Source organism: Macaca nemestrina, chromosome X, assembly GCF_043159975.1.
Source record: "Macaca nemestrina isolate mMacNem1 chromosome X, mMacNem.hap1, whole genome shotgun sequence".
NCBI classification, from domain to species: Eukaryota; Metazoa; Chordata; class Mammalia; order Primates; family Cercopithecidae; genus Macaca; species Macaca nemestrina.
The window spans coordinates 91098456-91125963 of record NC_092145.1 but is presented as its reverse complement, the minus strand read 5'-3'; the positions used below and the strand labels follow the sequence as shown (position 1 = coordinate 91125963).

The 27508-nt window shown below is 40.4% G+C and overlaps 1 protein-coding gene across 16 annotated transcripts in view; it reads right to left on the bottom strand.

The window, feature by feature from the left end:
* Positions 1-619: 619 nt before the first annotated feature.
* The window catches only part of LOC105476714 (Cdc42 guanine nucleotide exchange factor 9), a 179866-nt gene continuing 152977 nt past the window's right edge, over positions 620-27508 (bottom strand). For all 16 annotated transcript variants that reach the window (XM_071088441.1, XM_071088444.1, XM_011732900.2 and 13 more), the window contains 3 exons: positions 25260-25503; positions 9677-9745; positions 620-3876 (listed from right to left, as the gene is read on the bottom strand). In XM_071088441.1, coding sequence (XP_070944542.1) covers positions 3695-3876; positions 9677-9745; positions 25260-25503 — 495 coding nt within the window. In that variant the 3' untranslated portion in view covers positions 620-3694. The remainder of the gene's footprint in view (positions 3877-9676; positions 9746-25259; positions 25504-27508) is intronic.

Here is a 27508-nt window from a genome sequence, read left to right as displayed (position 1 = left end):
AGGAACCTCTACTGGGTTTCCCACAGGGAGTATCAGATACCACATAGAGGCCTATTGACAGCAAGGAACATCTACATGCAGGTGACACCATGATGGAAGAAATAGTAAGGTTACTCTACCCACTCTGAGGAATAGATAAGGAAGATATCTACCTCTGAAGAGCCAGGACCAAAGGCTTTAGGAAGGAACTGAGAGTTGCAAATTCCTAAGTGATATGGTCTCTAGATGGGTTCAGAAGGCAGTCTTTAAGCTTCCATGAGGGCCCAGGGCCAGTATTGGGAATTGCTGGTATAAAGAAAAAGAGCAAGGTCAGAAATGGACCTTTAAGTCTTATCAAAGGGCTGGGTGACATGAAGGACAGTCCCATCCATAAAGACATTTGACTGCCCCTGGCTACAGGATCAAACATAATCCTTGTGGTCCACTCTTCCAGAAAACACATGGAAGGCCACAGGTGGCCCATAGGATGCCTGGGAATAGAACAGCAGGGCTGGCAGGTCAAGGCTGGATTGGGGTAAGCTGCCTCATACTAGGCAAATTCCCTTTATTTCACAATTGGCAACACACACACACACACAAACACACACACACACACAGGAATGAGAGCTATGCCAGGAGGTGTCTTTTTACTTCTTTTATTGAACTCCATAAATATTTTCATAAGGCTTTGTGTCATTACAACATTTTTTTTGTTAAACATTTTTTTAACACACAACTTTGACACTTGTTTGACAGAGTCAAACAGTCGGATAAAAGAAACAGAAGAACAAACTGGCAAATGCAGAGCAGCAAGGGTAATCAAAGTCACTGTTGCCCATCCATCCACCCCAGCCCACCCATCCCCAAAGCACTAAAAGATCACTATTTGGCTTCACACTAGAATTGTTAGAACTCTCTTGTTGCTGTTCTTATAGATCCATTAGAAATATACACATAGAGAGAGGGGGAGAAAAAAAGAGAGAATAATTAGATGTCTGTCTTAGGACTCCCGGTAGCAGGTCCCATAGAACACATTAGCAAAGCCTTTTGGAGAGCAAATCCTGGCCTCATTGAGTTGAGGAAAAGGGAGCTCGGGGCCATGTGGAAATGAGAGGATTACAGAATTCTTGGGGTTACCATTGCTGTCAGGACACAACAGGTTAGGATACTGAACCCAGGTATTTAATTGGGCTCCCCTTGGGGCTGTTGGCCACTGGTCTGCTTTGATGCTACAGGCTGTGGGAATACTCCAACCAACAGGGAGATGATTTCTTGTTGTTCACAAATTACTGGCATCTGGTGATGCCAGTGGGTTCAGTAGAGAAGTGAGGGTTGAGAGGTAATATCCCTGATCATGGAGCCCTGGGCACAAGGCCCAAGGAGGGAGGAAATGAGAGGGCCTAGTTAAGAAATGTAGGCCCAGAAACTTGTCCAAGCATCCCCTCCCGGTGTGCTGCCAACCCTCGAAGAAGCATGTCAAGGCCAAGCCTAGTGAGGAGGAGTGAGAAGTAGGAAAAAGAGGTACACTGAAGGGAGGCCTGCACAGCTACCAAAACACTCTGTTTGCCAGACAGGATATTCTAGCCTGGGTGCTGGGCACCAGGTGCCTTGCCAAGGAGGCTTACGTAGTTAGGTCATGTGCTGAACAGCGGTGGCCAGTCCCGAGCCCCGGCCCTCTCCCCAGATTAGGCTCATCCTTGACTTATAATACAAATCTGACTTGGTTGTGATGGAATAGAAGCTTAAATAGCTTGTAATTTGATTCCCACAAAGAAAAGATTCCCAGGCTGTTTAATGCCTGGTCTGGATCAGGAAGCATAGAGCAGTAAACATGTTAGCTATGCTGAAGCCTCCACACAGCTATGGCTGCTGCTTGGTAAGCTGAAGTCCTTTCATGATGAAGTCTTCTCCCATGGGGTTTAGGACAGACTCACAATCTCCACATTCCTCACTACAGTGGCTTGCTCTCCACAGCAGAGTTCATCCTTATTCCTTTATACCCTTTTTGTTGTTCAAGGTCTATCCATGAAAAGGGCTCTCTGTGGAGGAAAAACAGGTACTCCGACACCCATAGGAAGCCTGCCTCTTTGTGAAAGAAGTTCAATTTTCCCAAGCAAAAAGCTGGCCAAAAGCTAGCTTAAGGGTAGCAACCCTGCCTCAGACCCCTTATTCAGAGGGAAAATTGCCCCTGGGTCCCGCACTCACTTGTCCCAAATGTCCTGGGAAGAGAGGATGTTGGAAACAGGGCCTTCTTTGAGTGCCAGAACAGCTTTAACTATATCAATACCAAAAATCCTCCTGTGCTAGGATGGCAGGAGAAAGAAGAAAGAGAGAGGGAAAGAAAGAAGCCAGGGAAGATTGTCCATGCAATCTGTTAACAATGGGAGAAGTCTCACACAATTTTGGGGTGGTAGAAAATGCAGGTACAATACTGTGGATCAAGGCTATCGCTTTCCATTCCCATCCCTGTTCTTTCTTGTAAAAGGTTACTATCAGCCTTGGACCCTGTCCAGGTCAGTAATTTGAAGGCAGCTGATGATCTTGGTCAGGTGGGCTCTGTCTTGAACCCCTCCATACTCCTATCAACACTGTAAATGGGAGCAGGGACAACCAGGACACTGAACTGATTGCTGTAGGGATCCCTGCCCTAAACCTATCTGGTACTAGGGGGCAGGTAAATCCCTCCTCTGGGAGGCAGAATCTCAACCTCTTTGCTTCCAGTTCAGATCTTTTGGGCTAAGGGAGAGACAGGCCTAGGAGGAGGCCTATAACAAAAGTGACTTGAAAAAAGAGAACACCTGGATCAAATTAACCCCTAGATGTAAAATTGCAATGACCCAGCAGTGCTGCAACATGGGAAACCCCAGTGATAGAAGAAACAGCCCAAATGCAAAATGTTCCCTGAACAGAAGTCCACTCAGCATCATTATAGTCTGATACTCCCCTGCTTCTGTTTGGTTTTTTGATCTCTCCACAGTACCTAAAACACAGTAAAAAGCAATAGGAATACTGAGCAGTTATGTCACAGGGCACAACAGAGCATGTCCAGACTGGCATGACTGAGGACAGAGGATGCTGAAAAAAGGTTATTTGGGGCAACTGCAGGGCTGAAGGAACATTTGAAAATGATTGGCTGAAGGAGAGGATAAAAGGAGATCATTCCCTTCCTCAATGGAAAGTAAAAGAGGCAAAAAAACCCCAAACCTCCCAACTCTACCACATCAAATAAAATTAAAAATTCATCAACATCAGTATCATCAGAAAAGAAAAAAAAATACAAACATCTATGGTAGTAATGACAAGGCAGTGAATCACTCACAGGGGAGCAAAGAGATTATCTTAACAAGAAAAGGAATAAATAGAAATGTCAACTTCTGAAAGCAAAGGGAAGGGGGACGGGGTAAAAATGGAAAACTTTTACGACGGGATCACATGTTTGGAAGTCATTGGTACCTCTTCCTACCAACCACAGATTTCACTTGCCCCAAAAAACAGAAAACACTTTTGTTCCTTATCTCTCTCTCTCTCTCTCTGTGTATGTGTGTGTGTGTGTGTGTGTGTGTGTGTGTGTGTGTGTGTATGTGTACTCAAGGGTCTCTCTGTGTGTGTGTGTGTGTGTGTGTATAAATTTCAACAGTGCTTCTCCGAAAAAAGGTCCATCTATAAATATAATTTTATTTACTTTATTTTAAAATTATCTGCCTCCCTGTAGGTATCATTTTTTGAAGGGGGTTAACCTGCTGAAGTTTTGCCAGAATGGTGACTGACTGCGCTTGGGTTCGGTGAACTCAAAGACCTGCGACTGAGCGATGCCGTCGGGGACCAGGTACTGGCCGTGGTTTAACGGGTCCTGCGGTGGTGGGTAGGACGGAGGAACTGAGCGGGCAGAGTTGACACCTAGAGTAGATGAGAGATCAAAGGTAAAGGGTATAAGTTATGTAACAAAGGGCTTCTCAAATTACCCAGTGACCACTCTGGGCAGACAACTCAAGGCAGACTGGTTTAGAGAGTGTGAACTAGTATTACAAATCATCCAAGGGGAGAATTCCTCTTTCAAACAGATTTTGCAATACCATGGTTACTACCGCAACCCTACACACTTCCACATCTAGTCAGGTGTCAAAGAAATTTTGGGTATTGCTATCATCTATTTTACGGGTGAGAACACTGATGTCTGAAAAGAAATGTCATACCCAAGGTCACATGGTAAGTTAGTGACAAAGCAAGGGTTAGAACCTACATTCTTTGACTTCTCAGTTCAGAGCTCTTTCCAAGACACCAGAATCCCTTATGCAGGGCTTGGTCCTGAGAAGAACCCAACACACTCTATTTCTCCTTTTCCAGGTCCCCCCTGGAAGTTTTAAAAGAGCCTGGTTAAGAACTATTGACTTCAGGATAAGTTTCTGGGAGAAATTTTCTAAAAGCATAAGGTACAAGTGATTTAGTGTTCTGTCCTGGGTTGAGAGTGATGAACCTGCATTTAATAGGGAATTGACATTAGTGGGTGAAGGAGAAAGTAAACTTACTATCAGAAGGTATAATTCATGGGGAGCAAGGAAGACAGAATATATGTGTGTCTTTTCCAACTGAATAGCTTAAATGACACTAACATTAAAAGACTTCTCAACATTTGTAGATAGGTTTGCAACCATCAAAGCAAAATCCACATTAATGGAGGATACCAGGAACCTGGAGGCCTAAAGTGAAAGTTCAATCCTGATCTACATTCACAGCAGAATAGGACGAGACATACAGCATACAATTCAGACATGCCAGGAAGGCTTCTCTGCTGCTCCCAAATACCTTCCTCATCTTCTACTCAGGGTCTGAAATTCCAACATTACAGTTACTTTGTCTTTGCTTGATGACTAAGTTCCTTTACTCTGGAAGTAGTATCATTTAAGCCATCATCAGCCATTGGCACTTCAGTGAGAAAGATCAGATTCTTTTCTAAGAGCTAGTTTTGCAAGGTGGTGTCAGAAGTATTAGGGTATTGAATGCCAAGAGACAATACAGAGATATTAGAGAGGGAGTTTTGTGAGTACTAATTTGATTTTTTTTTAAAAAAGCACTTATTTGAAATCATTACAGATTCACATGCAGTTTTAAGAAATAATAGAGATCCTGTGTACTCTTTACCAAGTTCCCAGTTTTCCCAATGGTAACATTTTGCAAAACTTATAGTACAATATCACAGCCAGGATATTGACATTATAACAGGATACAGTCAAGATATAGAACATTTCCATCATTACAAGGATCACTGTTGTTACACTTTTATAACCACAATCTCTTCCGGGTATATATCTAAAATAAAGGAAATCAGTATGTTGAAGAGATATTTGAATTCCTAGGTTTATCGCAGCACTATTCACAATAACCAAGATATGGAATCAACCAAAGTATCTGTCAATGGATGAGTGGATGAAGAGAATGTAGTATATATACACAGTGGAATATTATTCAGCCACAAAAAGAATGAAATCCTGTCATTTTCAGCAACATGGATGGAACTGGAGCTCATTATGTTAAGTGAAATAAGCCAGGCACAGAAAGACAAATATCAAATGATCTCACTCAAATGTAGGAACTAAAAAAGTGGATTCCATGGAGGTAGAGAGTACAATGATGGTTACTAGAGGCTTGGAAGGATGGTGTTAGGGAAATGTAGAGAGGTTGGTTAACAGATTCAAAAATACAGTTTGATAGATGGAATAAGTTCTAGTGTTCAGTAGCACAGTAGGGTATCAGTAGTTAACAATAATTTATTGCATATTTCAAAATAAATAAAACAGAAGATTTGAAATGTTCCCAACACAAATAAATGATACACGTTTAAGGTGATAGATATCCTAATTACCCTAATTTGATCATTACACATTGTATGCATGTATCAAAGTATCACATGTACTCAGTAAAGATGTAGAGTTATTACATATCAATACAAAATAAATTTTAAAATCAATTGGGCATATTTGTGTACATTTATTTCTGGGTTCTGTGGCGTTGATCTAATATGTCCACCCTTCTGCCAAAATTACATTGTCTTGGTTAATATAACTATATAGTGAGTGTTGAAACTGGGTGGATTGATTACTCACATTTTATTCTTCTTTTTCAAGATCATTTTAGCTATTCTAGGGGACTCATTTGATTTTGTGCTGGCCCCAAAGTCTCTGGAGATGGAGTCTGTGCTCATAGCCATGGGGAGCTGTATATTGATCAAATTAATTAGGTTTATGTACCAGGAATTAGCATATAACTTTCAAGAAGTTATACATTAATTCTTAAAATGAAAGCAGCGTGAAAGACAAAGGTCAAGTGAAAAGGCCTTTCTTGGGGCTAGAACTGATATTCTCTACTGTTATTTCAGCCAGGCTCCCCATGTCCCAGAGCAGTAGACTGAGTTGATAATGTCCCAGTGTTACAGATGGGGTTGGAAGGGGACACTAGAGTAGTACCTATCCAGTGACATCTGCATTGGAGACCTCTTAACAATGCCCCACACTTCCTGTGATGGGTCATTGAAAAGGTCAAGGAACCCAGCTTTCATGGTTATCTTAAAGAACCCCTTCTTGCTCTTCCCATGTACATATTGTAACTACTGAATTCCTACATTTGAGAACCACTTCCACATGTATGGCACCCTTGAGTCTCAAAATATATCAGTTATTACAGCCCTGGACTAGGAGAGTCTTGAAGACCAAAAATAGAAACAAGGGAGGAGATTTGCAGTAATCTCGGGTGCAGTGGCTCACATCTGTAATCCCAGAATTTTGGGAGGACGAGGCGGGGGGATCACCTGAGGTTAGGAGTTCAAGACCAGCCTGGCCAACATGGTGAAACACCATCTCTACCAAAAATACAAAAATTAGTCAGGTGTGGTGGCAGGTGCCTGTAATCCCAGCTACTCTGGAGGGTGAGGCAGGAGAATCGCTTGAAACCAGGTGGCAGAGGTTGCAGTGAGCCGAGATCACACCATTGCACTCCAGCCTGCATGATGAGAGTGAAACTCCATCTCAGAAAAAGAAAAAGGGAGGAAGGAAGGAAGGAAGGAAGGAAGGAAGGAAGGAAGGACGGAAGGAAGGAAGGAAACTAAATGAATTTCTTTGAAGACTTTAGAATTGCTGTTAAGGAAAGAACTGTTCAAGTGAACCCAGTATTTAGACACTGGGAGACAAGAAAGGCCCTAAAAGGAATGGCCTGGAGATACATAGGGTGGGGAAGGACCTTGACCAAAATGCTTGGCATGAGTTAGCAGGGCTATCTTCTGGTTAACTAACTCCTGGTTGCTTTATAGATATTCCCTTGTTTGAAGTGTTCTCAGTGAAAAGACAATTCAGTCTCAGATATGCTTGAGGAAACTGGGCTTGGATAAAGGAGTACCATAAAGGTTAGCATGGTGGATGTGATGGTTAATAGTGTCAACTTGACTGGATTGACGGATGCAAAGTATTGTTGCTGGGTGTGTCTGTGAGGGTGTTGCCAGAGATTAACATTTGAGTCAGTGGACTGGGAGAGGCAGACCCAAGCTCAATCTGGATGGGCACCATTTAAACAGCTGCCAGCATGGCCAGAATAAAAAGCAGGCAAAAGAACACAGAAACACTAGACTGGCTTAGCCTCCCAATCTACACCTTTCTCCCATGCTGGATGCTTCCTGCCCTCAAACATCAGACTCCAAATTCTTCAGCTTTAAGACTCGGACTGGCTTCCTTGCTCCTCAGCTTGCAGATGACCTATGGCCTATTGCGGGACCTTGCAATTGTGTCAGTTAATACTCCTTAATAAACTCGTATATATATCCTATTAGTTCTGTCCCTCTAGAGAATGCTGAAGAATACAGTGGGGGAAGTTGCGGAAATCAGAGTGAGAAAGTTCAGAAGTTGAGAGCATCCAGGAGACAATGGCAAGGTGTTAAGACGGTATCCCTTTTGCAGCCTGAAAACTTCAGTTGGCTGGGGCTCTTTTCTGCTCACATTTTTGTCTGAGGAATTGGAGCAAAATCTTAGAGTTATGTTAATATAGGCCATATCCTTACTGACATTAACTCCAGATTGCTTTCTAACACCATCTCTCACATGTTATTATAGCAATCAAAAGGTTGGGAGTTAATTCCCCACCGTAAATTAACTCCCAACTTTTTGGTGGCTAATTAAGGCTGGCCTTATTCCCTATATAAGGGGAATCACAGTCCCATGATGAGGAAAAGAGACAATAAGGGCCTCCCAAGAGCAAGAAGTAATAAGCAATTGAAGGGGAGGCATGTCTAGTCAGCAGAGCTAGGTTCACTGCTTAACTGGAAATCAGATGTTCACAGGCATTCAGCCTCAATCAAAAGGAGCTTCAATGGAAAAAAAATAATGCTTTACATGGCTGCTGGAAATTTCAGGAGACTTGAATCTGATCATTTTGGATGGTGATTCATTCAGAACCACAAAGCAGACTGAGAAAGCAGAAGGAAAGGCCTGGGGAAAGTAAGGTCTCATTAAGATTGCCCACACCTAGGGACAGTGAAAATGGCTATCAGTAATAGAAGCGGCTGTCAGTAATTGATGCAAGACAGAAAACCAAACTCTTTTTCCAAGCATGGGGCTTCATCAGGACCCTGAGATGGAGAGGAGAAAACAGTGGACTCTGAGTCAAGCCAATTTAAGGTTCAGAGTTACTTCACTCAAAGACCCTCAGCTACCTCATCTGAGAAATAGTTAATACTGCCCAGCTTCTCAGGATTATCATAAAGATCAAATGAAATAACTTATATAAAGTGACTGACACTGAATAGGTATTCTAATAAGCAGAAGGTAGTTCCTTCCCTTTGACTGAGCATGGTAGTTTTCTTCTGGTTCATGATAAAAGAGAAACTAAAGCTTTACTTCAGATTTAAATTGATTTGCAAGGTATTTTTTCTTAAATACTTTGGCTTGCAGTTGAGAGAAAGAAAGAGAATATCTGAATCTTTTGTCTTGGCTCAGTTTGAGGTTCTTTATTGTGATTCGGGGCTCCTGATTTGGCACGTGCCCCCAGACCAGTGACAGAAAGCTGAACAATATCTTTATACTTTTTTTTTTTAGATGGAGTCTCACTCTGTCGCCAGACTGGAGTGCAGTGGCACAATCTCGGCTCACTACAACCTCCGCCTCCCGGGTTCAAGTGATTCTCCGGCCTCAGCCTCCCCAATAGCTGGGACTAAAGGCGTGTGCCACCATGCTTAGCTGATTTTTGTATTTTTAGTAGAGACAGGGGTTTTACCATGTTGGCCAAGCTGGTCTCGATCTCCTTGGTCTGCCTGCCTCGGCCTCCCAAAGTGCTGGGATTACAGGCGTTAGCCATCACGCCCAAACTATACTTACTAATAAAGCATATATATACTACTGTCCATTGATCTCTAAATTATTAGTAAAGTTTCTCTTATTTTTAAGTAAGAAAAAAAAAGAGGAACAGAGGTTCTCTTTTTGCTAAACTCAATGAGCTATCTTTGGACACCAACACCCTATACCATTCACTCCTTAGCCTTAAGCATTTAAAACCATTTGCTCCCTGTCATCAAGGACACCTAGGGACCTGGATATTCCTTCACCACCCTCAAGTAAACCTCAGCACAGAAATGGGCCTAGGAATATGTAAGCATATAGTTTTTGATTCCACAGTCTTTCACAGAGACTGAGTGGGGCTGAGGAGGTAAAGGCAGCTTTACCTTTTTGCTTAGGGACTTTTCTCACAGTCATTGCAGCCTGCCTCTTCTGGTTTTCAGAAATTTCAAAGCCTGAAAAAGAAAAATATATGATTTTTAAAATGAGAAACACATACCCTTCTTGAGTGTATAAATGAGTAAACTTTTCTGTAAGAAAGATTTGGTAAGACATAAGACATAACAAAAATCTTGAAATACAAAAAAAAAAAAAAAAAAAAAAATCATTCCCTTTAACCCAGTAATTTCTTTCTAGGAATTTCATTAAGGAAATTTGTCACAAACTTGAACAAAAAGTTAGCTACAAAAATGCACATCACAGAATAGAGCCAAAAAAAGAATCATGGACATGGGCTAAGAGTCTGTTAATGGAGAATGGTTAAATAAAGCATGACACAGGGAAAAAAAATATTTTGTAACCAAAAGCAAAACTATAAAAAAGGACATAGTGAGGCAAAAGATATAATTCAAAAAGAAAATATATATACAGACAATGAAAGTTTCAGAAGGAGGAAAAAATCAAATGGAAAATAGTAATAAAGAAGTAACAAAAACTTGGCTAAGGGGAAAAAATATATATATATACTTACTGTAGAAAGAGTAAAAGGTTTTACTAAGTCCCAGGCAGGATGAACATACATAGATGCACATCTACATATTGACTAGTATAATTCCCAAACTTCAGGATAAAAAAAAAAAAACTCTGACAAGCTTCGCAACAGAAAGGACAGCTTACTTAACAAAAAACAGACATTATATTACTAGAATCCTCATCTGAAATATTGGAAGGAATAGCCTTCTTCCTTTTTTTTTTTTTTTTTTGGAGGCAAGGTTTTGCTTTGTCACCCAGGCTGGAGTGTAGTGGCATGATCATGATCATGGCTCACTGCAGCCTTGACCTCTCAGGCTTAAGCAATCCTCCGACCTTAGCCTCCTGAGTATCTGGGGCCACAGATTCATGCCACCATACCTTGCTAATTGTTTTTAAGTTTTATTTTTTGTAGATATGGAGTCTCCCTGTGTTTACCAGGCTGGTCTTGAACTCCTGGGCTCAAGCAATCGTCCCACCTCAGCCTCCCGAAGTGCTAGGATTACAGGCATGAGCCACTGTACCCAGTGTAATAGCCTTATGAATAAACCCTGGATCAAAAGGAAACCATACCTGAAGTTATAAAATATCTAAAAATAAATAAAAAGGACATTTTATATTAAAACCGCCCTGGGAGTGTCTGCTTTACGCAGGTGTAGATAGGGATGAAACACGTCCTAGTCTCCTGTGGCACCCCTAGGCTTGCTAGGATTAGGAAATTCCAGCCTGGTGAATTCTAGTCAGACCGGTTCTCTGCTCTTGAACCCTGTTAAGATGTTTATCAATGACAATGCGCGCACAGTGGGACATGGAAGTTCATTAGTGATTCTAGTTTCATCCTGACCTTGTGGTCTCGCCCTGACCTTCTGCCTTGTGATCTTTTGTTGCCCTTAAAGCATGTGATCTCTGTGACCCACACCCTATTCATACACTCCCTCCCCTTTGAAAATTGCTAATAAAAACTCGCTGGTTTTACAGCTCAGCGGGCATCACGGACCTGCCAACATGTGATGTCTCTCCCGGACACCCAGATTCAAAATTTCTCTCTTTTGTACTCTTTCCCTTTATTTCCCAGACCAGCTGACACTTAGGGAAAATAGAAAAGGACCCACGTTGAAATATCGGGGGCTGAATTTCCTCTGATATCTGGCACCCACATGGTTTTTTTCCCAAGTGCATGTGGGAACCTGATTCCCTTTGGTAGGTGTGGAGAAACATCATCGGTTTTGTCCACAGAAATGCTTGTTTGACTCCCTGATGACTGGTGAGTAGTCTGTGTATGGTCCAGGTTAACTATGGGTCATGCAGAGTCTAAAGGTCATGCTTATCTCTGCTACATTAAGCTCCTGTTAGAACAGGGCAGTGTCCGAATAACCATGGAAAATATGGTCACTCTATTCAAGGTGGTGGGAAAACACTGTCCTTAGTTTCCTGATAAAGGAACCCTAGATGTAGAACTATGGGATCATGTTGGTGCAACATTCTGGGAACTGGTCTCAACAGGGAATTATGTTCCCGCCACTGTTTGGGGTGATTGGGCCTTGGTAGTGCCATCCTAATGCCACACCAATCCTATGATCCCCTACAGTTACCATAATTCTCTGAATCTGATGACCCTCCACCTCTTCCTCAACCATCCTCTCCTGCATTGACTTTGTTATCTGATCAGCCTCTCTCCCTTCAGCTACTCCTCCCCCATCTGACAATGTTGAGGATTCAATGTCTAACTCTGGTGACTTTGGATTATGGTCACCCCCTGATGATCTTATTTCTTTTCACGAAGAGCTGGTACCAGTAGCTCCTGCGGCCCCGACTCAGACAGCCTGGGACCACATATATGTAAATTCTTCTCTCTTCAAACCTCCAGAATCACCTAATGGCTCCGGGACCAAACTACAATGTACCTATAATTATTCAGGCCCTCCCCCATCCACTTCAGCCCCTCGCCCTCTTGTCGTTTCAGTTCCTCAACCGGTCAGTTTGCCATCCACTCAGCCTGCTCTGTACCCTTCTTCACACATGGACACCAGTAATCACCAGTATACTTCTGCTCCTTCTGCTCCCTCAATACCCCTTTCTCACACTCTCATTCCGGTCCGACCCCCTCACCCTCAGTTTCCCTTATCTACACATGCTTTTCCTGTCACTTCTATGCCAACTCCATCTCAGATGCCTACTCTTGAAACTTCAATGCAATGCTTATTATGCCAAAACAAAGAAACAAGTGGATTAGATGCATGGACTTATCCAGTTAGGCTAGACCCTCCTAACTTCTAAGGTGTACAAATGCATTGTTATGTACCTCTTAATCTTACATTTTTAAAATAATTTAAGGATGCTTGTACTCAGTATGATCCTACTTCTCGTTATGTTAAAATGGTATTTGAAACTTTTTGTACTGAGGTCATTTTGCTTCCTTTAGACTGGAACCTTTTGGCAAAAGCTGTTCTAACCCCATCTCAGCATTTACAATTTCGTACCTGGTGGTCAGAAGAGGCCCGTTTGCAGGCTCAGCTAAGTCAGACTAATGGCATTCTAATTACTCAGGCTCAGCTCACAGGCTCCAGTAGTTTCTCTGATGCTTATGCCCAATTAAACTTTGACGCTCTTACCACGGAACAAGTAACAAAGGTGTGTATGAGAGCTTGGGATAAATTACGCGCTCCTGGCCAAGCTCCTGTTTCTTTCACCATGGTTAAACAAGGTCACTCTGACTTATACCCTGATTTTTTAGCTAAATTACAAGATGCCGTTCAAAAATCTGTCTCTGATGAGCACACTCAATGTATTGTCCTTTGTATGTTAGCTTTTGAAAATGTGAATCATGAGTGTAAAATGGTCATGCGTTCTATCCAATAACAAAATTTACCTGATCATGAGGTGTTTGTTGCCTGCATATATTAAGTCTTCTGAAGGCATTGGATCAGACACCCACAAAGCTATTTTATGGGCATGGGCCATGAAGGACACCAACCAAACTGGTCCCACTAATTCTTTTCTTGGAGCCTGCTATAATTGCAGTCAACTTGGTCATACTCGAAAAAATTGCACTGTTAAAAGTGGCCAAGCCTACTCAACAAACACGGCCAAATGCTGATGCTACTGTTTGCCCACATTGTTGCAAAGGTAAACATCGGGCAAGTAATTGTAAGTAAGTATGGAAAATCCCTGCCACAACACCAGGAAAACGGGGAGTGGGGCCAGTCCCAGGCCCTGATATCAAATGGGATGCTTCAGACTCAGACCAACGTTGCGTTTCCGCTTCAGGTGGTCCCAATGCAGCCACCAGCACAAACAAATTTACCTACAGCCAACCCAAATAGGTCCCAGCCTCTCCTTCTGTCTCAGTACAATGCTTGTCTACCTCTGTGGAAGGGGGCGGGGTGGTCAATCTCTGTATACTATTCCTCTACATTTACTACCTAACTCTTTGCCTTTAATTGTCCCCACGGGGGTCACTGGCCCTTTACCTCAACGTTTGGTGGGCCTGGTGTTAGTTAGGGCATCCACCTCTGCTAAAGCAATCACCATTCATACTGGTATCATTAATTCTGATTCTGTTGAAGAGATTAAATTAATCGTGTCTGTCAAGGTTCCTGTTTCCATTCCAGCTGGTGAGTCAATTGCTCAATTGCTTTTACTACCTAATATCATTTTAAACAAAGGAGATAAGACACGTGGGATGGGCTCCGGCGGCAAAAAGGCCACTTATTGGATTTTTGTAATTTCTAAACAACGGCCCACCTGCACCATACACATTCAAGGAAGAAAGTTTGAGGGCCTAGTAGATACTGGTGCTGATGTTTCTATTATTTACTCTAATTTATGGCCTTCCTCCTGGCTTAAGCATCCCGCTAACATGGGACTAGTAGGTGTTGGAAAATCCGAGGAAGTTTATGAGAGCACATTTATCTTGCCTTGCACCAGCTCTGATTGTCAAAAGGGTACAATTCAGTCTTATATCATGCCAATCCCCATTAATCTTTGGGGTAGAGATTTGCTGGCACAATGGTGGGCTGAAATTAATATTCCACATAACTCTTATAGTGCTCCCAGTCTGTGTATGATGGAAAACATGGGGTTTGTTCCTGGACTCGGTCTCGGTTCAAAACATGAAAGGATTACTAAACCCCTCCCAATTACTGTAAAAGAAGACAGAGCTGGTTTACATTATCCTTTTTAGTGGCAGCCGCTACAACACCTCCTGATCCTGTCCCTTTACAATGGAAATCTGACACACCTGTTTGGATAGAGTAGTGGCCGCTTTCTAAAGAAAAACTAGAGGCTTTAACTCAATTAGTTTCTGAACAGTTACAACTTGGAAATGCGGAACCTTCTCTTTCCCCCTGGAATTCTCCTGTGTTTCTAGTAAAAAAGAAATCAGGCAAGTGGCAGATGGTAACTGATTTAAGGGCCATTAACACTATAATTAAACCTATGGGGGCCGTCCAACCAGCCATGCCTGCCCCTGCTTTAATACCTAAAAATTGGCCTCTCATAGTTATTGATCTTTGTTTTTTTCATATTGCTTTACCTAAATCGGGTTGTGAAAAAATTACTTTTACTGTACCATCTATCCATAATCAAGAGCCTGCAGCTCGTTATCAATGGAAAGTACTTCCTCTGGGAATGCTAAATAGTCCTACAATCTGCCAGCTTAGGCAAGTGCTTTCACCAGTTCGAGCCCAATTTCCTCAGGCCTATATTCTTCATTATATTGATGATATTTTAATTGCTGCCCCCACTTATAAAGAATTAATTGACCATTATCAAAGTTTGCGCCGCCGTGTTACAGAGGCTGGATTACACGTCGCTCAGGATAAAATTCAAGAGACCACTCCTGTTCAATATTTAGGAATGGTGGTCAATAAACAACGTATTCAACCTCAAAAAGTTCAAATTAGGAGAGATTCTTTGAAAACTTCAAATGACTTCCAAAAACTTTTCGGTAACATTATTTAAGACCTACTTTAGGTATTCTAACCTATGTACCGTCTAACTTATTTTCTATGCTGTGGGGAGATTCCAATCTCCGAAGTCCCAGGACTTTGACCCCCGAGGCTTCACTAGAACTGGAATTCGTAGAGGAAAGAATCCAGACCGCCTATTTACCTAGAGTACAGCCATTTCAGCCTTTTCAGCTTCTGGTTTTTGCTTCATTACACTCTCCTATTGGACTAATAGTTCAACATAATGATTTAGTGGAGTGGTGTTTTCTTCCTCATTCTGTGTCAAAAACTGTGTATTTATCTAGATCAAATGGCCACTCTAATTAGACAGGCATGGTGTAGAATACTTAAAATTTCCAGATTTGATCTGAATTTAATTGCAGTTCCTTTAAATAGGCTGGAAGTTCAAGCCGCCTTTCAACGTTCTGTACTGTGGCAAATTCACTTGGCTAATTTATTGGCGTTATTGAGAATCATTATCCAAAGAACAAATTGTTTGATTTTATAAAAATGACGTCTTGGGTGGTCCCTCGATTAACCAAAGATCAGCCCATTCCTGAGGCCGTTACAGTATTCACTGATGGCTCCAGTAATGGCAATGCTGGTTATGTAGGTCCTACAGACAAGCTTATTTCTACCCCTTATACCTCTGCTCAAAAGACAGAGTTAATAGCTGTCATTACTGCCTTACAGGAGTTCCCCAAACCTTTAAATATTGTCTCTGATTCTGCCTATGTTGTACATGCCACTAAAAACATAGAAACCACTACTGTCAAACATATTGATAATTCTGAATTGGCTTCTTTATTTTCAAGGTTACAACAGGCGGTTCGCCAATGTAGACACCCTTTCTATATTATGTATATTAGATCTCATACCACTTTACCAGGACCTGTGTCTGCCAGTAATCATAAAGTCAACTGTTTGGTCTCTTTTGCAACCCAAGAAGCTCAGGAGTTCCATAATCTCACTCACGTCAATGCTGCTGGATTAAAAGATAAATTTGCCCTTACCTGGAAACAGGCTAGGCTTATTGTTCACAGCTGTCCTCAGTGCCAGGTTTTTGTACTTCCAAATCAGGAACCTGGCATTAATCCCAGAGGCCTAACTCCTAAGGCTTTATGGCAAATGGATGTGACTCATGTTAGCTCCTTTGGCAGACTGTCATACGTGCATGTCTCTGTAGATACCTTCCCAGGTTTTATCTGGGCTACTTGCCAAACAGGGGAAGGCACGGCCCATGTTAAAAAACATCTGTATTCTTGCTTTGCAGTTATGAGGCTTCCATATCAAATAAAGTCAGACAACACCCCTGGATATATTAGTAAGGCTTTTGATTTATTTATGAAACAATGAGGAATTTCCCATATTACTGGAATCCCTTACAATCCTCAGGGACAGGCTGTGGTGGATCGGGCCAACTGCACTTTTAAAATCCGATTGTCCAAACAGTCAGAACAACAAAAACATAATTTAACTACCCACCACTCCCAATTACATTTAACATTGTTTACTTTAAATTTTTAAAATGTTCCTAAAGATAATAATCTAACTGTAGCTGAATGCCATTATACAGGCAAAAAATTCTCCCTAAACAAAGGCAAGCTAGTGTTATGGAAAAACTCCCAAACCAATACCTGGGAACCTGGCACAATTATAACGTGTGGGAGAGGATATGCTTGTGTTTCACCAGGAGATCATTAATCCCCTGTCTGGATACCCACTAGGAGACTCAAGCTTCGTGTGAATACTGACGACGAAAACCACATGGAAAAGAGGTCTGTGTCAGAGACTGCCCTCAGACGTGGTGAGATCTGTGCTAACTCCTTAAAAGCTGGCACACCAAATCACAATAGGTCTGATTCAATCCTCCCTGATGGCAATGGAGACCCATCTAACTAATTCCACTTCTCCTGATTACCTTTCTTTTTCTCCTTACAAACCTAAAAATCTCAACATTTCTATTAGCCTAAAAATAACATCTCTCTGTTTTCTCTTCCTCCTTCAGCACTGAATCTCACTTACAACAGGTTTTATTTAATGATTATCCTCCTTATAATTTCTGTCTCACCAGTTTCCTCTCACACTGATTTACCTGCTACACAAAATTATTCTTATTTGGCTTAAGTGCCTTTTCCTCCACTTATTCGACCTCTCACCTGGAGAGATGCTCCTGTAGAAATCTACACTAACAATAGTGTGTGGATGCCTGGAGCTACAGGTGACTGTTGCTCTGCTCAACCAGGAGAAGAAGGCACTGCATTTAATATTACCATGGGTTATAAATACCCCACTCTGTGCCTCAGACATGCACCTGGTTGTACCACCTAGAAATTCAAGTCTGGGCTGCTTATCTTCCGGAAAGATCAGCTACAGAGGAACTGGGCCATTTGGTCCATAGCCTCTCCCTTTCTCCTTTAAAACAAATGAAAGGGGGAGTAATGGGAGATACCCCATACTTTCAATATAAACCTGCAGGAAAACCATGCCCTAAAAATTTTGAGGGCCCATCTAAAACCTTAATTTGGGAAGACTGTGCTAACTCACATGCGGTAATATTGAAAAATGACTCATATGGTTTAGTAATAGACAGGGCACCAAAGGGCTATTTAAAAAACAATTGCTCCTCTGGAGGAAGGAAACGCCTGGAGGCTACTTATTTTATTTCTTATTGGGAGAAAGAGAATCATCATTCTACTTTGCACAGGAGGTTCAGCTCATTCTTTCCCTTAAAATGGGAAGATAAAGGCATTTACCCCCTCCCACCTCGAGGCCTCATATGACACTCCCCATTCTGAGCCCAAAACACCCAGAACTTTGGAAATTGGCTATTGCTATGTCTGGGCTGCGAGTACGGGAAGGGGAAACTATTCTGTCTGTGTCCCCGCTACCATCCCCCTCTCTCAGTATCAACGTAGATCCAGACATTCTGTTTCACTTACCTCTAAACTGACTGTTCCCATACAGAGTTGTGTTAAGCCTCCTTACATGCTGTTAGTGGGAAGTATCAAAATTTGGACAAATAATCAAACTGTCCAATGTATTAATTGTCATTTATACACTTGTATTAACTCCCATTTTGACTCCAGGAAAAGTGTAATGTTGGTTCGAGCTTGAGAAGGAATCTGGATTCTGGTAACCTTGCCCAGACCTTGGGAATCCTCCCCCTCAATACATTTAATTAATGAAGTGTTACAGCGAATTCTAAAAAGATCTAAGAGATTTGTTTTCACTTTAATTGCTGTGATCATGGCCTAATTATAGGCACTGCAATGGCCACCACTACTGAAATGGCGTTACATCAATCTATTCAAACAGCTCATTTTGTTAATGATTGGCAAGCCAATTCCACCCAAAGGTGGAATTCTCAACAAAGCATTGATCAAAAATTGGCTAATCAAATTAATGATTTAAGACAGTCTGTTATTTGGCTTGGAGATCAAGTAGGGAGTCTCCAATATTGCATGCGAATGCAGTGTGCTTGGAATACTTCAGATTTCCGTATCATCCTGTATTCCTACAACGAGACTGATCATTCATAGGAAATGGTCAAAGGACACCTTCTGGGTAGGGAAGATAATTTATCATTGGACAGAACTAACTTAAAAAAAAAAAACAAACAAATTTTTGAAGCCTCCCAAGATCATTTATCCATTGTGCCTGGAGTTGAGGCGTTAGATCAGGTGGCAGAAAACCTTTCTGGACTAAACCCCACCACTTGGATTAAGTCTACTGGGGGCTCCACTGTAGTAAATTTTGGAATTATGTTTCTCTGTTTAATCGGCTCATCTTTAGTGTGCCAGACCAGTCACAGACCAGTCAAAGAATCCTGCGTCAAAATCAAGAGAACGAACAAGCCTTCATCACCATGGCACATTTATATAAAAAGAAATGGAGAGATGTTGCAGGAAGTCAGGGACCCTGAATGGAGGAACTGGCTGAAGCCATGGCAGAAGAACATAAATTGTGAAGATTTCATGGACATTTATTAGTGCCCCAAATTAATACTTTTATAATTTCTTACACCTGTCTTTACTGCAATCTCTGAACATAAATTGTGAAGATTTCATGGACATTTATCACTTCCCTAATCAATACTCTTGTGATTTCCTATGCCTGTCTTTAATCTCTCAATCCTGTCATCTTTGCAAGCTGAGGATGTATGTCGCCTCAGGACCCTGTAATGATTGCGTTAACTGCCCAAATTGTTTGTAGGGCATGTGTGTTTGAACAATATGAAATCTAAGAACCTTAAGAACAGGATAACAGCAATTTTCAGGGAACAAGGGAGATAACCTTAAAGTCTGGCTGCCTGTGGGCCGGGCAGGACAGAGTCATATTTCTCTTATTACTGAAAACAGACAAGAGAAATATCACTGAATTATTTCCCCAGTAAGGAATATTAATAATTAACAGCCCTGGGAAAAGAATGCATTCCCAGGTCATGGCCTCTAAAATGGCCGCCCTGGGAGTGTCTGCTTTATGCAGGTGTAGATAGGAATGAAACATGCCCTAGTCTCCTGCAGCGCCCCCAGGCTTGCTAGGATTAGGAAATTCCAGCCTGGTGAATTCTAGTCAGACCAGTTCTCTGGTCTTGAACCCTGTTAAGATGTTTATCAATGACAGTGCATGCACAGTGGGACACGGAAGTTCATTAGTGATTCTAGTTTTGCCCTGACCTTGTGATCTCGCCCTAACATTCTGCCTTGTGATCTTTTGTTGCCCTTAAAGCATGTGATCTCTGTGACCCACACCCTATTTGTACACTCCCTCCCCTTTGAAAATTGCTAATAAAAAATTGCTTGTTTTATGGCTCAGGGGGCATCACAGAACCTGCTGACATGTGATATCTCCCCCGGACACCCAGCTTTAAAATTTCTCTCTTTTGTGCTCTTTCCCTTTATTTCTCAGACCAGCCGACACTTAGGAAAAATAGAAAAGGACCCATGTTGAAACATCAGGGGCTGAATTTCCCCTAATAGATTTCATAAAGATAGAGAGTGGAATGGTGATTATCAGTGGATAAGAAGGAAAGGCTCAGGTCAATGGAGAGGGGCTGGTTAATAGATACAAAAACACAGTTAGAAGAAATAAGATTTAGTTTTTGATAGGACAGTAGGGAAATTAGAGTTAACAATAATTTATTGTATATCTCGAAACAGCTAAAAAAATTTTGGAATGTTCCCAACACAAAGAAAAGATGAGCATTTGAGGTGATGGATATCGCAATTACCCTGATTTGATCATTACACATCATATACAGGTATCAAAATATCACATGTACCTTAAAAATATGTATAATGATCATAAATACATAAAAAGATCAATTCTCCCTGATAAGCCTGATTAAAAAGATTAAAGTGAGAAAATAAAAATATATGAAATATTATGAATGAGAAAGAAGAGAGATAACCACAATTATGGAAGATATAATAATTAGAAAATATTATGTGTAGATATATAGCATTAAATTAAAAATCCAGAGGAAATGAACAATTTCCCAGAAAGATAGAAATTATCAAAAGTAACATACAAAGAGGCAGAAATGTACAGAGTCTAAAGAAAACTCTACCTTAATTTTCCTGAAGCATACAGAACAAGACTTTGATGAAAGAAGAGCAGAGCCTTGTTCTTAAATGTGAAAACTTAATAACAATGCCAAGCCTTTACATATTAACAAATTTAATATAATGCCAATCAGAATCCAAATGGGCTTTTTATGCCAGTTTTTATGGCAGCATTTTTAAACCTAGAATAAATAAATTTGATATTCATATCAATGAATAAACATCTAAGAACTGCTAAGAAACAATGATAAAAGAAGAGTGAATAAGAATTGATTGTACCAGGCATTAAAACTTTCTCAATATACTGCAATTAAAACAGTATAGTCTCGATACAAGAAGTGACAAACAGAAGAGTGGAACAGAATAGAAAGTTTAAAGACACATCTAAGTATATATGCAGAGTTACTATATATCAAAAATGGCATTTAAGTTGTGTGGAAAATAAATGATTTATTTAATAAATGATGCAGATGCAACTGGATATCCACCTGGAAGAAAAAAATGAGACCCCTTCCTCATGCCATATAAAAATGTAAATTCCAGTGGATTACAGTTCTAAAAATAAACCAAAAGTATATTTTTAATTAGGAAATTTTATAGTTTTGATGGCAAGAGATCTTAAGCAAGATGAAACTAGGGGCCAAAAAAGGAATAATAGATACATTTTTTCAAAGTAAAAAGTTAAATATTTATAGAAGTAGGCAATATAAACAAACTCAAAGGACAAAAAACAGACTGGTGAAAACGTGAAATTCATGACCAACAAAGTGTCACATCCCAAATATAGAGTCCTTCCAAATTTATTTTAAAAGAATGACAAAAACTACAAATGAATAAAGGGTATGAGACAATTCACAAAAGAAATGAAAATAGCCATTAAGCATATGGAAAAAAAAAAAAGGTTCCAACACTTTTTTTCAATTTACTAGTTGAAAAATGGCAAACTGAAACAAACAGATGCTATCCAGTGCTGGTGAGGGTATGGGGAAGTAGGTACTCATAAAATTATGCTAGGAGTATAGATTCTACAAATCTTTCAGAATTTAATATGTAAGTATGTATTAAAACCGTTCACATTCTAACATTCAATCATTCCACTTTAGGGTATCTATCCTACAGGAATAAAAGCACCAATAAGTAACAATGAGATATGTACACGGATATATATTACAGCAATATCTGTAGTGGGAAATAAAGCTAAATATAAAATGAATGTCTAGCAAAAAAAAGAACAATCAGCCCTCTGTAACCATGGGTTCCACATCTGGATTCAATCAACTATGGATCAAAAATAATCAGAAAAAAGCGGCTGGTTGCTTCTGTACTAAACACATATGGATTTTTGCCTTGTCTTTATTCCCTAAACAATACAGTATAACAATTATTTACATAGCATTACATACATAATACCTAACATTGTGTTAGGTATTATAAATAATCTAGAAATGATTGAAAGTATATGGAGGATGTACATAGGTTATATGTAAATATTATATAATTTTATATAAGGGATTTGAGCATCCATGGATTTTGATATCCACGGGAGCCCTGGAACCAATATCCCGTGCATAGCAAGAGATGACTGTGGTTACTACATAATATTATGGAATGTTATACAGCTGTTTATAAGAAAAGTGTGATGAATTTATTGATATGACCATTTCACTATAGTCCTCACTAATATAGGTGTTGCTATGAAGGTATTTTACAGATGTAATCAAAGCCCCTGATATGGTTTGGCTCTGTGTTCCCACCCAAATCTCATGTGGAATGGTAATCCCCATGTGTTGGGGGAGGGGCCTGGTGGGAGGTGATTGGCTCATGGGGGCAATTTCTCCCACGCTGTTCTCATTATAGTGGGTGAGTTCTCACGAGATCTGATGGTTTAAAACTATGTGGCACTTCCCCCTTGCTCTCTCACTCTCTCTCCTTCCACTATATGAAGAAGATGCTTGCTTCCCCTTTGCCTTCTGCTATGATTCTAAGCTTCCTGAGGCCTCCCAGTGATGCTTCTTGTGAAGCCTGCAGAACTGTGAATCAATTAAACCTCTTTTCTTCATAAATTACCCAGTCTCAGGTAGTTATTTATAGCACTGTGAAAAGGGACTAATATAGGCCCTAATCAGTTAACTTTATATAAGGGAGAATATCCTACATAATCTGGATGGACCTGACTGAATCTGTTGCAAGACCTTAAAAGTAGAGCTTAGGTCTCCCACAGAAAGGGCAGAAATTCTACCTGTGCACCACAGCTTTAGCCCATGTCTGTGCCATTTCATCCTTCTCATGATCTTCTCTTCCTGACTGCCTGTAGATGACAGCTTTGGCCTATGTCCATGGGTTTGAGCCTGCCTGTGATCCTCCATTTCTGACTGCCTGCTCTATGGAATTCTGAGCCACTTAGCCAACATTCACAATCGCATAAGTCAATTCCTTGTAATAAAATTTTCAGCAGTGGTATGATAGATCTCCTATGGGTTATGCCTCTTTGGTTGAACCCTAACTGATACAAGGGGTTATAGTTAGATTCTATATTATTTATCTGGGGAGTTACCTATGATAAATTAAGCTAAAAAAGCAACTTACAAGGTAATATATATAATTTTTATATAAAAGTATTATATTTGTATATGTTTATATGGGCATGAGAAAAGTATGGAAAGGGGAATACTGAACTGTTAACACTGGTTATTTCATTCAGTATGGAAGTGACAGAAGGGAAAAGAATGCTAAATTTTCTTTATGTATGTCCATATTTGTTTAAATGGTTATAATGGTCATGCATTAATTTTATAATTAAAAAGTAAAAATTAAAAAAAGCTATGATAAAACTATATGACCCTCATAAAATAATGATTAAAAATATGAAATGGTTTGATAGAAATGCTAATAATGATGAGTGAAAATGAGGATACAAAATTATATCTATCCACCATAGAGAGGCAGGTATGGGGAGAGAAAGAAAAAAAGATTCAGTCACCTTGGTTTTTCTAATTAGACACATTAAAAAGGCTGGAAATATATATCAAAATGTTTATGAAAGTTATTACTGAGTATGTTGATGTGTGATTTTTACTTTTTTCTTATATTTTTCTGTTGTTTTTTCTCCAAATTTCCTACAATGGAAGTGATTTACTATTATCAAACCAAAAAAAAACCCTCAATATTTTTAAAGATGAACATATGCCTGTTCAGAAAGTAATTTCTGGAAGCTTTTCTATTAGAAGCATATAGTTAAAGTCACAGGTTTATTAGGGCATTGTGTGGGAGACATTGTGTTAGAGCCAATGGGAATGGCAGGGACCTTCTAATTGATTCAGGGTCTGAATACTAAGACCATTCCTTTAATAACTCTAACAGCCTAGGCAGGGTCAGTGGCTGCTGCTGCTTGCCATTGAGAGGAGTAGCCAGCAACATTTATATACCACTCCACATCATGTCCCAATGCAGTGTCCACATACTAAAAGCAATCTGATTCCAATGAGACTCAAAGTGAGTTATTAATGTGCACTCTACGCAAGTTCTGAGGAGAAGACTGGAGTTAGATTTGTCTTTCTGACCATCCTTTCTTACCTCTGGACAATTTCAATCACCAACATGGAAGGATAAGAGAACCCTTTTGTACCAGGATTCAACGAGTAGGCCCATTTTTCTAGAGACGATTTCCACAAACTTGAGCATACAGGCATTTTAAAGTACAATTTCATTCCCATAAGCAATGGGGCAAAGACAGAAACTGTATGTCTTCTCAGGGAATTAACAAGTCTGGTTGCTTGGTATTTTTAATGACAGAAAGGCAGGACCATGAGCAAGAGACCAGACAGTACTTTATAAGTCACAAAGCTATAACCAATGGCATCTAAATCCCACAGTTGGGAAGCAGCATGAAAAATATCTCTACTATCTATATCCCCTCTGGAAAAGAGAAACAAAAAGGCAAAAAAAAGTATGTTTCAGTGTATTCGAAATCATGAAAATGGTCATGGTTTTAGGTCCTGTTATATTTTCTATAGTTTACTTTAAATACTTCCACACAGAAAGTGTGATGTGTATGTGCATATTATTTTAATCTATAGTCTAGGGGGATTTAGTTAACATCTGAAGTATCCTAATCAGGAGTACAAACTATGCACCTAATGACAGAGAGCTGAGGCTTTATGAAGATTACAGAACAGGTAGTGTAACTGATTTTTGTTTATTTGCTAATAAATGTATGTTTGGGACAATCAAGCCTGAGGCCTGAGGCCAGCTTTCAGTGTGATATTCTTAGCTAGTAGGGGAGGACAACCTATAGTTCAACCTACCACTGACTAATGGAAGCTATTGATACTTACCAAAAACAACCTAATAATAAGGAACCACCAAAGTAGCTTAAGTCAGTCTGCAACAGAAATCTTCCCTCTGACTCTAGGAAAATGGAAACCAATTCAAACCTCCTATGTTCTTCATAGCCATATTCTTCTTTCTACTCTCAGGTCACTTACCGATTTTTTCATCTTCCTGTACCATTTTCCTCTCTTCTCTGAAAGCCCTGAGCCAGCGTATTTTTTCCTCCAGCTTCTTGGCAAAGAACAGATGTATCTCCTCAGTCTCCTTGTTGTGAAGCTTGAAGGCATTCTTCATGCTGACATTAAAGTCATCATCTCTGCCATCCTCAATGTCAACTACCTCATATTTATCCATGTCAATGCGGCCTTTGTAGTATAGGATGTCTCTCCGGATTAGGTCCTAGATGGGAAGGAGAGGTTTCTTGAAGGTATGTGCAGGGTGAGTACTAGAAGAGTTGGCACATAGGCACAGCAGAATGCTAACACTGTCACCATTTTGAAGTAGCAATGGGGGTTGGTTTGTTCTAAATTTGGCCAGGTTATATTAGCAGTCTGACATTGACAGGTTGGTTAACTAGATGCCCAAAGAAAAAGCCTCTGTCTCACCTTGAAAGATCATTTCAGACACCAGAATCAATCCCTGGACGTGTGTGCAAGTCTGCTGATAGGAAGTAGGAAACAGTAAGTCACACAAACACAGCTAGCAAGGGCGTCTTCTTTTCTAAAACATCAGCAAGCCCACTAGAGGTATGAAATGAGCTGGCTGGTTGCCTAGAGTGTGTTCAAATATCTGTGCAGGCCAGTGAGACCTGAACACCAGAGGAGGACTGAGTGGTATGAGTAGCTAGGAGGCCACAGACTGTTGGCAAAGGATTACCTAGGGAGGGTCTAACACTTAGCACTCTGCGGATTTTTAGAAAAGACCCAGTCTGACAAGAGAAATGGAGGTAAAAGTAAATAAAGAAGTTCACATATCAACACAGATGAATGTCACAAATCTTATGGAGAAAAACAGAAGTTGTGGATGGACACAAACAGTATGTTGCCTATTTGTTATTGCTGTTTTGCTCTCATTTATACAAAATTGTATTAATCCTAACTCTAGTCCATGAAACACTCATAATTGGTTCATGCATGGCATTTTTATTTCTCTATTCATTTACTTACTTATTTTAATAATATAAAGCACTGGTGAATCTGCCACTAATACAAGGCATCCTCCATCCTAAATCCTATGTTCATCATTTCCATGGTTTCCTTTCTATATAGTTTTACCTCATCTATATCTGTTCCCTTGAAAAACATACAATACAATGCCACATAATGTTTAAAGACACATAGTATGTAGAAAATTATAAAGAAATATGTGACAATGATATATGCCAAATTCCAGACAGTACAGAGCAGAAAATGGGGAGGGGCAAGAGAGGAAGGAGAAGAAAAAGAAGCAGAAGAGAGGGTAGGAAGGAAAACTATTTGTAATTAATTATTTCTTAAGGTGGATAGTAAGCATGTGGATACTCATTATATTATTTTTATATCTTTTTGAATGTGAAATATTTAATAAGTTAAAAAAGAAAACAGAGGGACGGATGAAATGACATATAGACGTATGGAATGTCAGATCTTATAAATATCTTGAAGTGGTCTTTCAGCCCCTCCTCTTCTTGGCGCTGCCCTCAGCCTCCTCTGATAACACATCCCCTGCTGGGAGATGTGGTATGGCTGAGTCAGGCTGAGGAAGGCCCCTATAAGCCCTGTCCTGACAGATGTCTTCAGGCCAGCTCTCCCTCCTCTCTGCTTTATCTGCTCTTTCAGTCAGCTGGACAGTCAGAAATGCTCATTAATTTTTATTAGCATATTACAGTTCAATTAAACCATTCCCATTCTACTGAATTGCCTTACTTGACTCACTTCTCAGCTGTGTGCTCCCTATGAAGGATCTTCTTTTGGCCACTCACATTCCCAATCCTAACTCTTCACACTGTGCAGTACACTGAGATTTTCAGTTGGGCTGGGAAAGGCTACCTTGCAGGATTCCCAGCATAGCTCTGTCAACCTCAAAGGCCCAGGCTGGAAAATACAGATGTCATTGAATTGCTTTTGAAAAAATAACAATCATGTTGCTTTTTTTCCTCCCATAATGACTTCATATAAATAAGAAAAGAATATAGATGGATTCTGATCTATTGGTTGTCCCCAGGATCAAGTTCACAGGAGAGGAAGAGTTCAGCTATACAGAGAGGGCCAATGTTGTCCCAAGCCTATTTCAGAACCTGGGTTCCTTTTACCATGTTCAGTGTGCACAAGCTCAATCCTGGCCAAAAGGATAGAGTGGTACCCATACACTGACTTGCACAATTCTCAGGAACACTTTTTGAGACACGTGTATAAAAAGTGGGCCC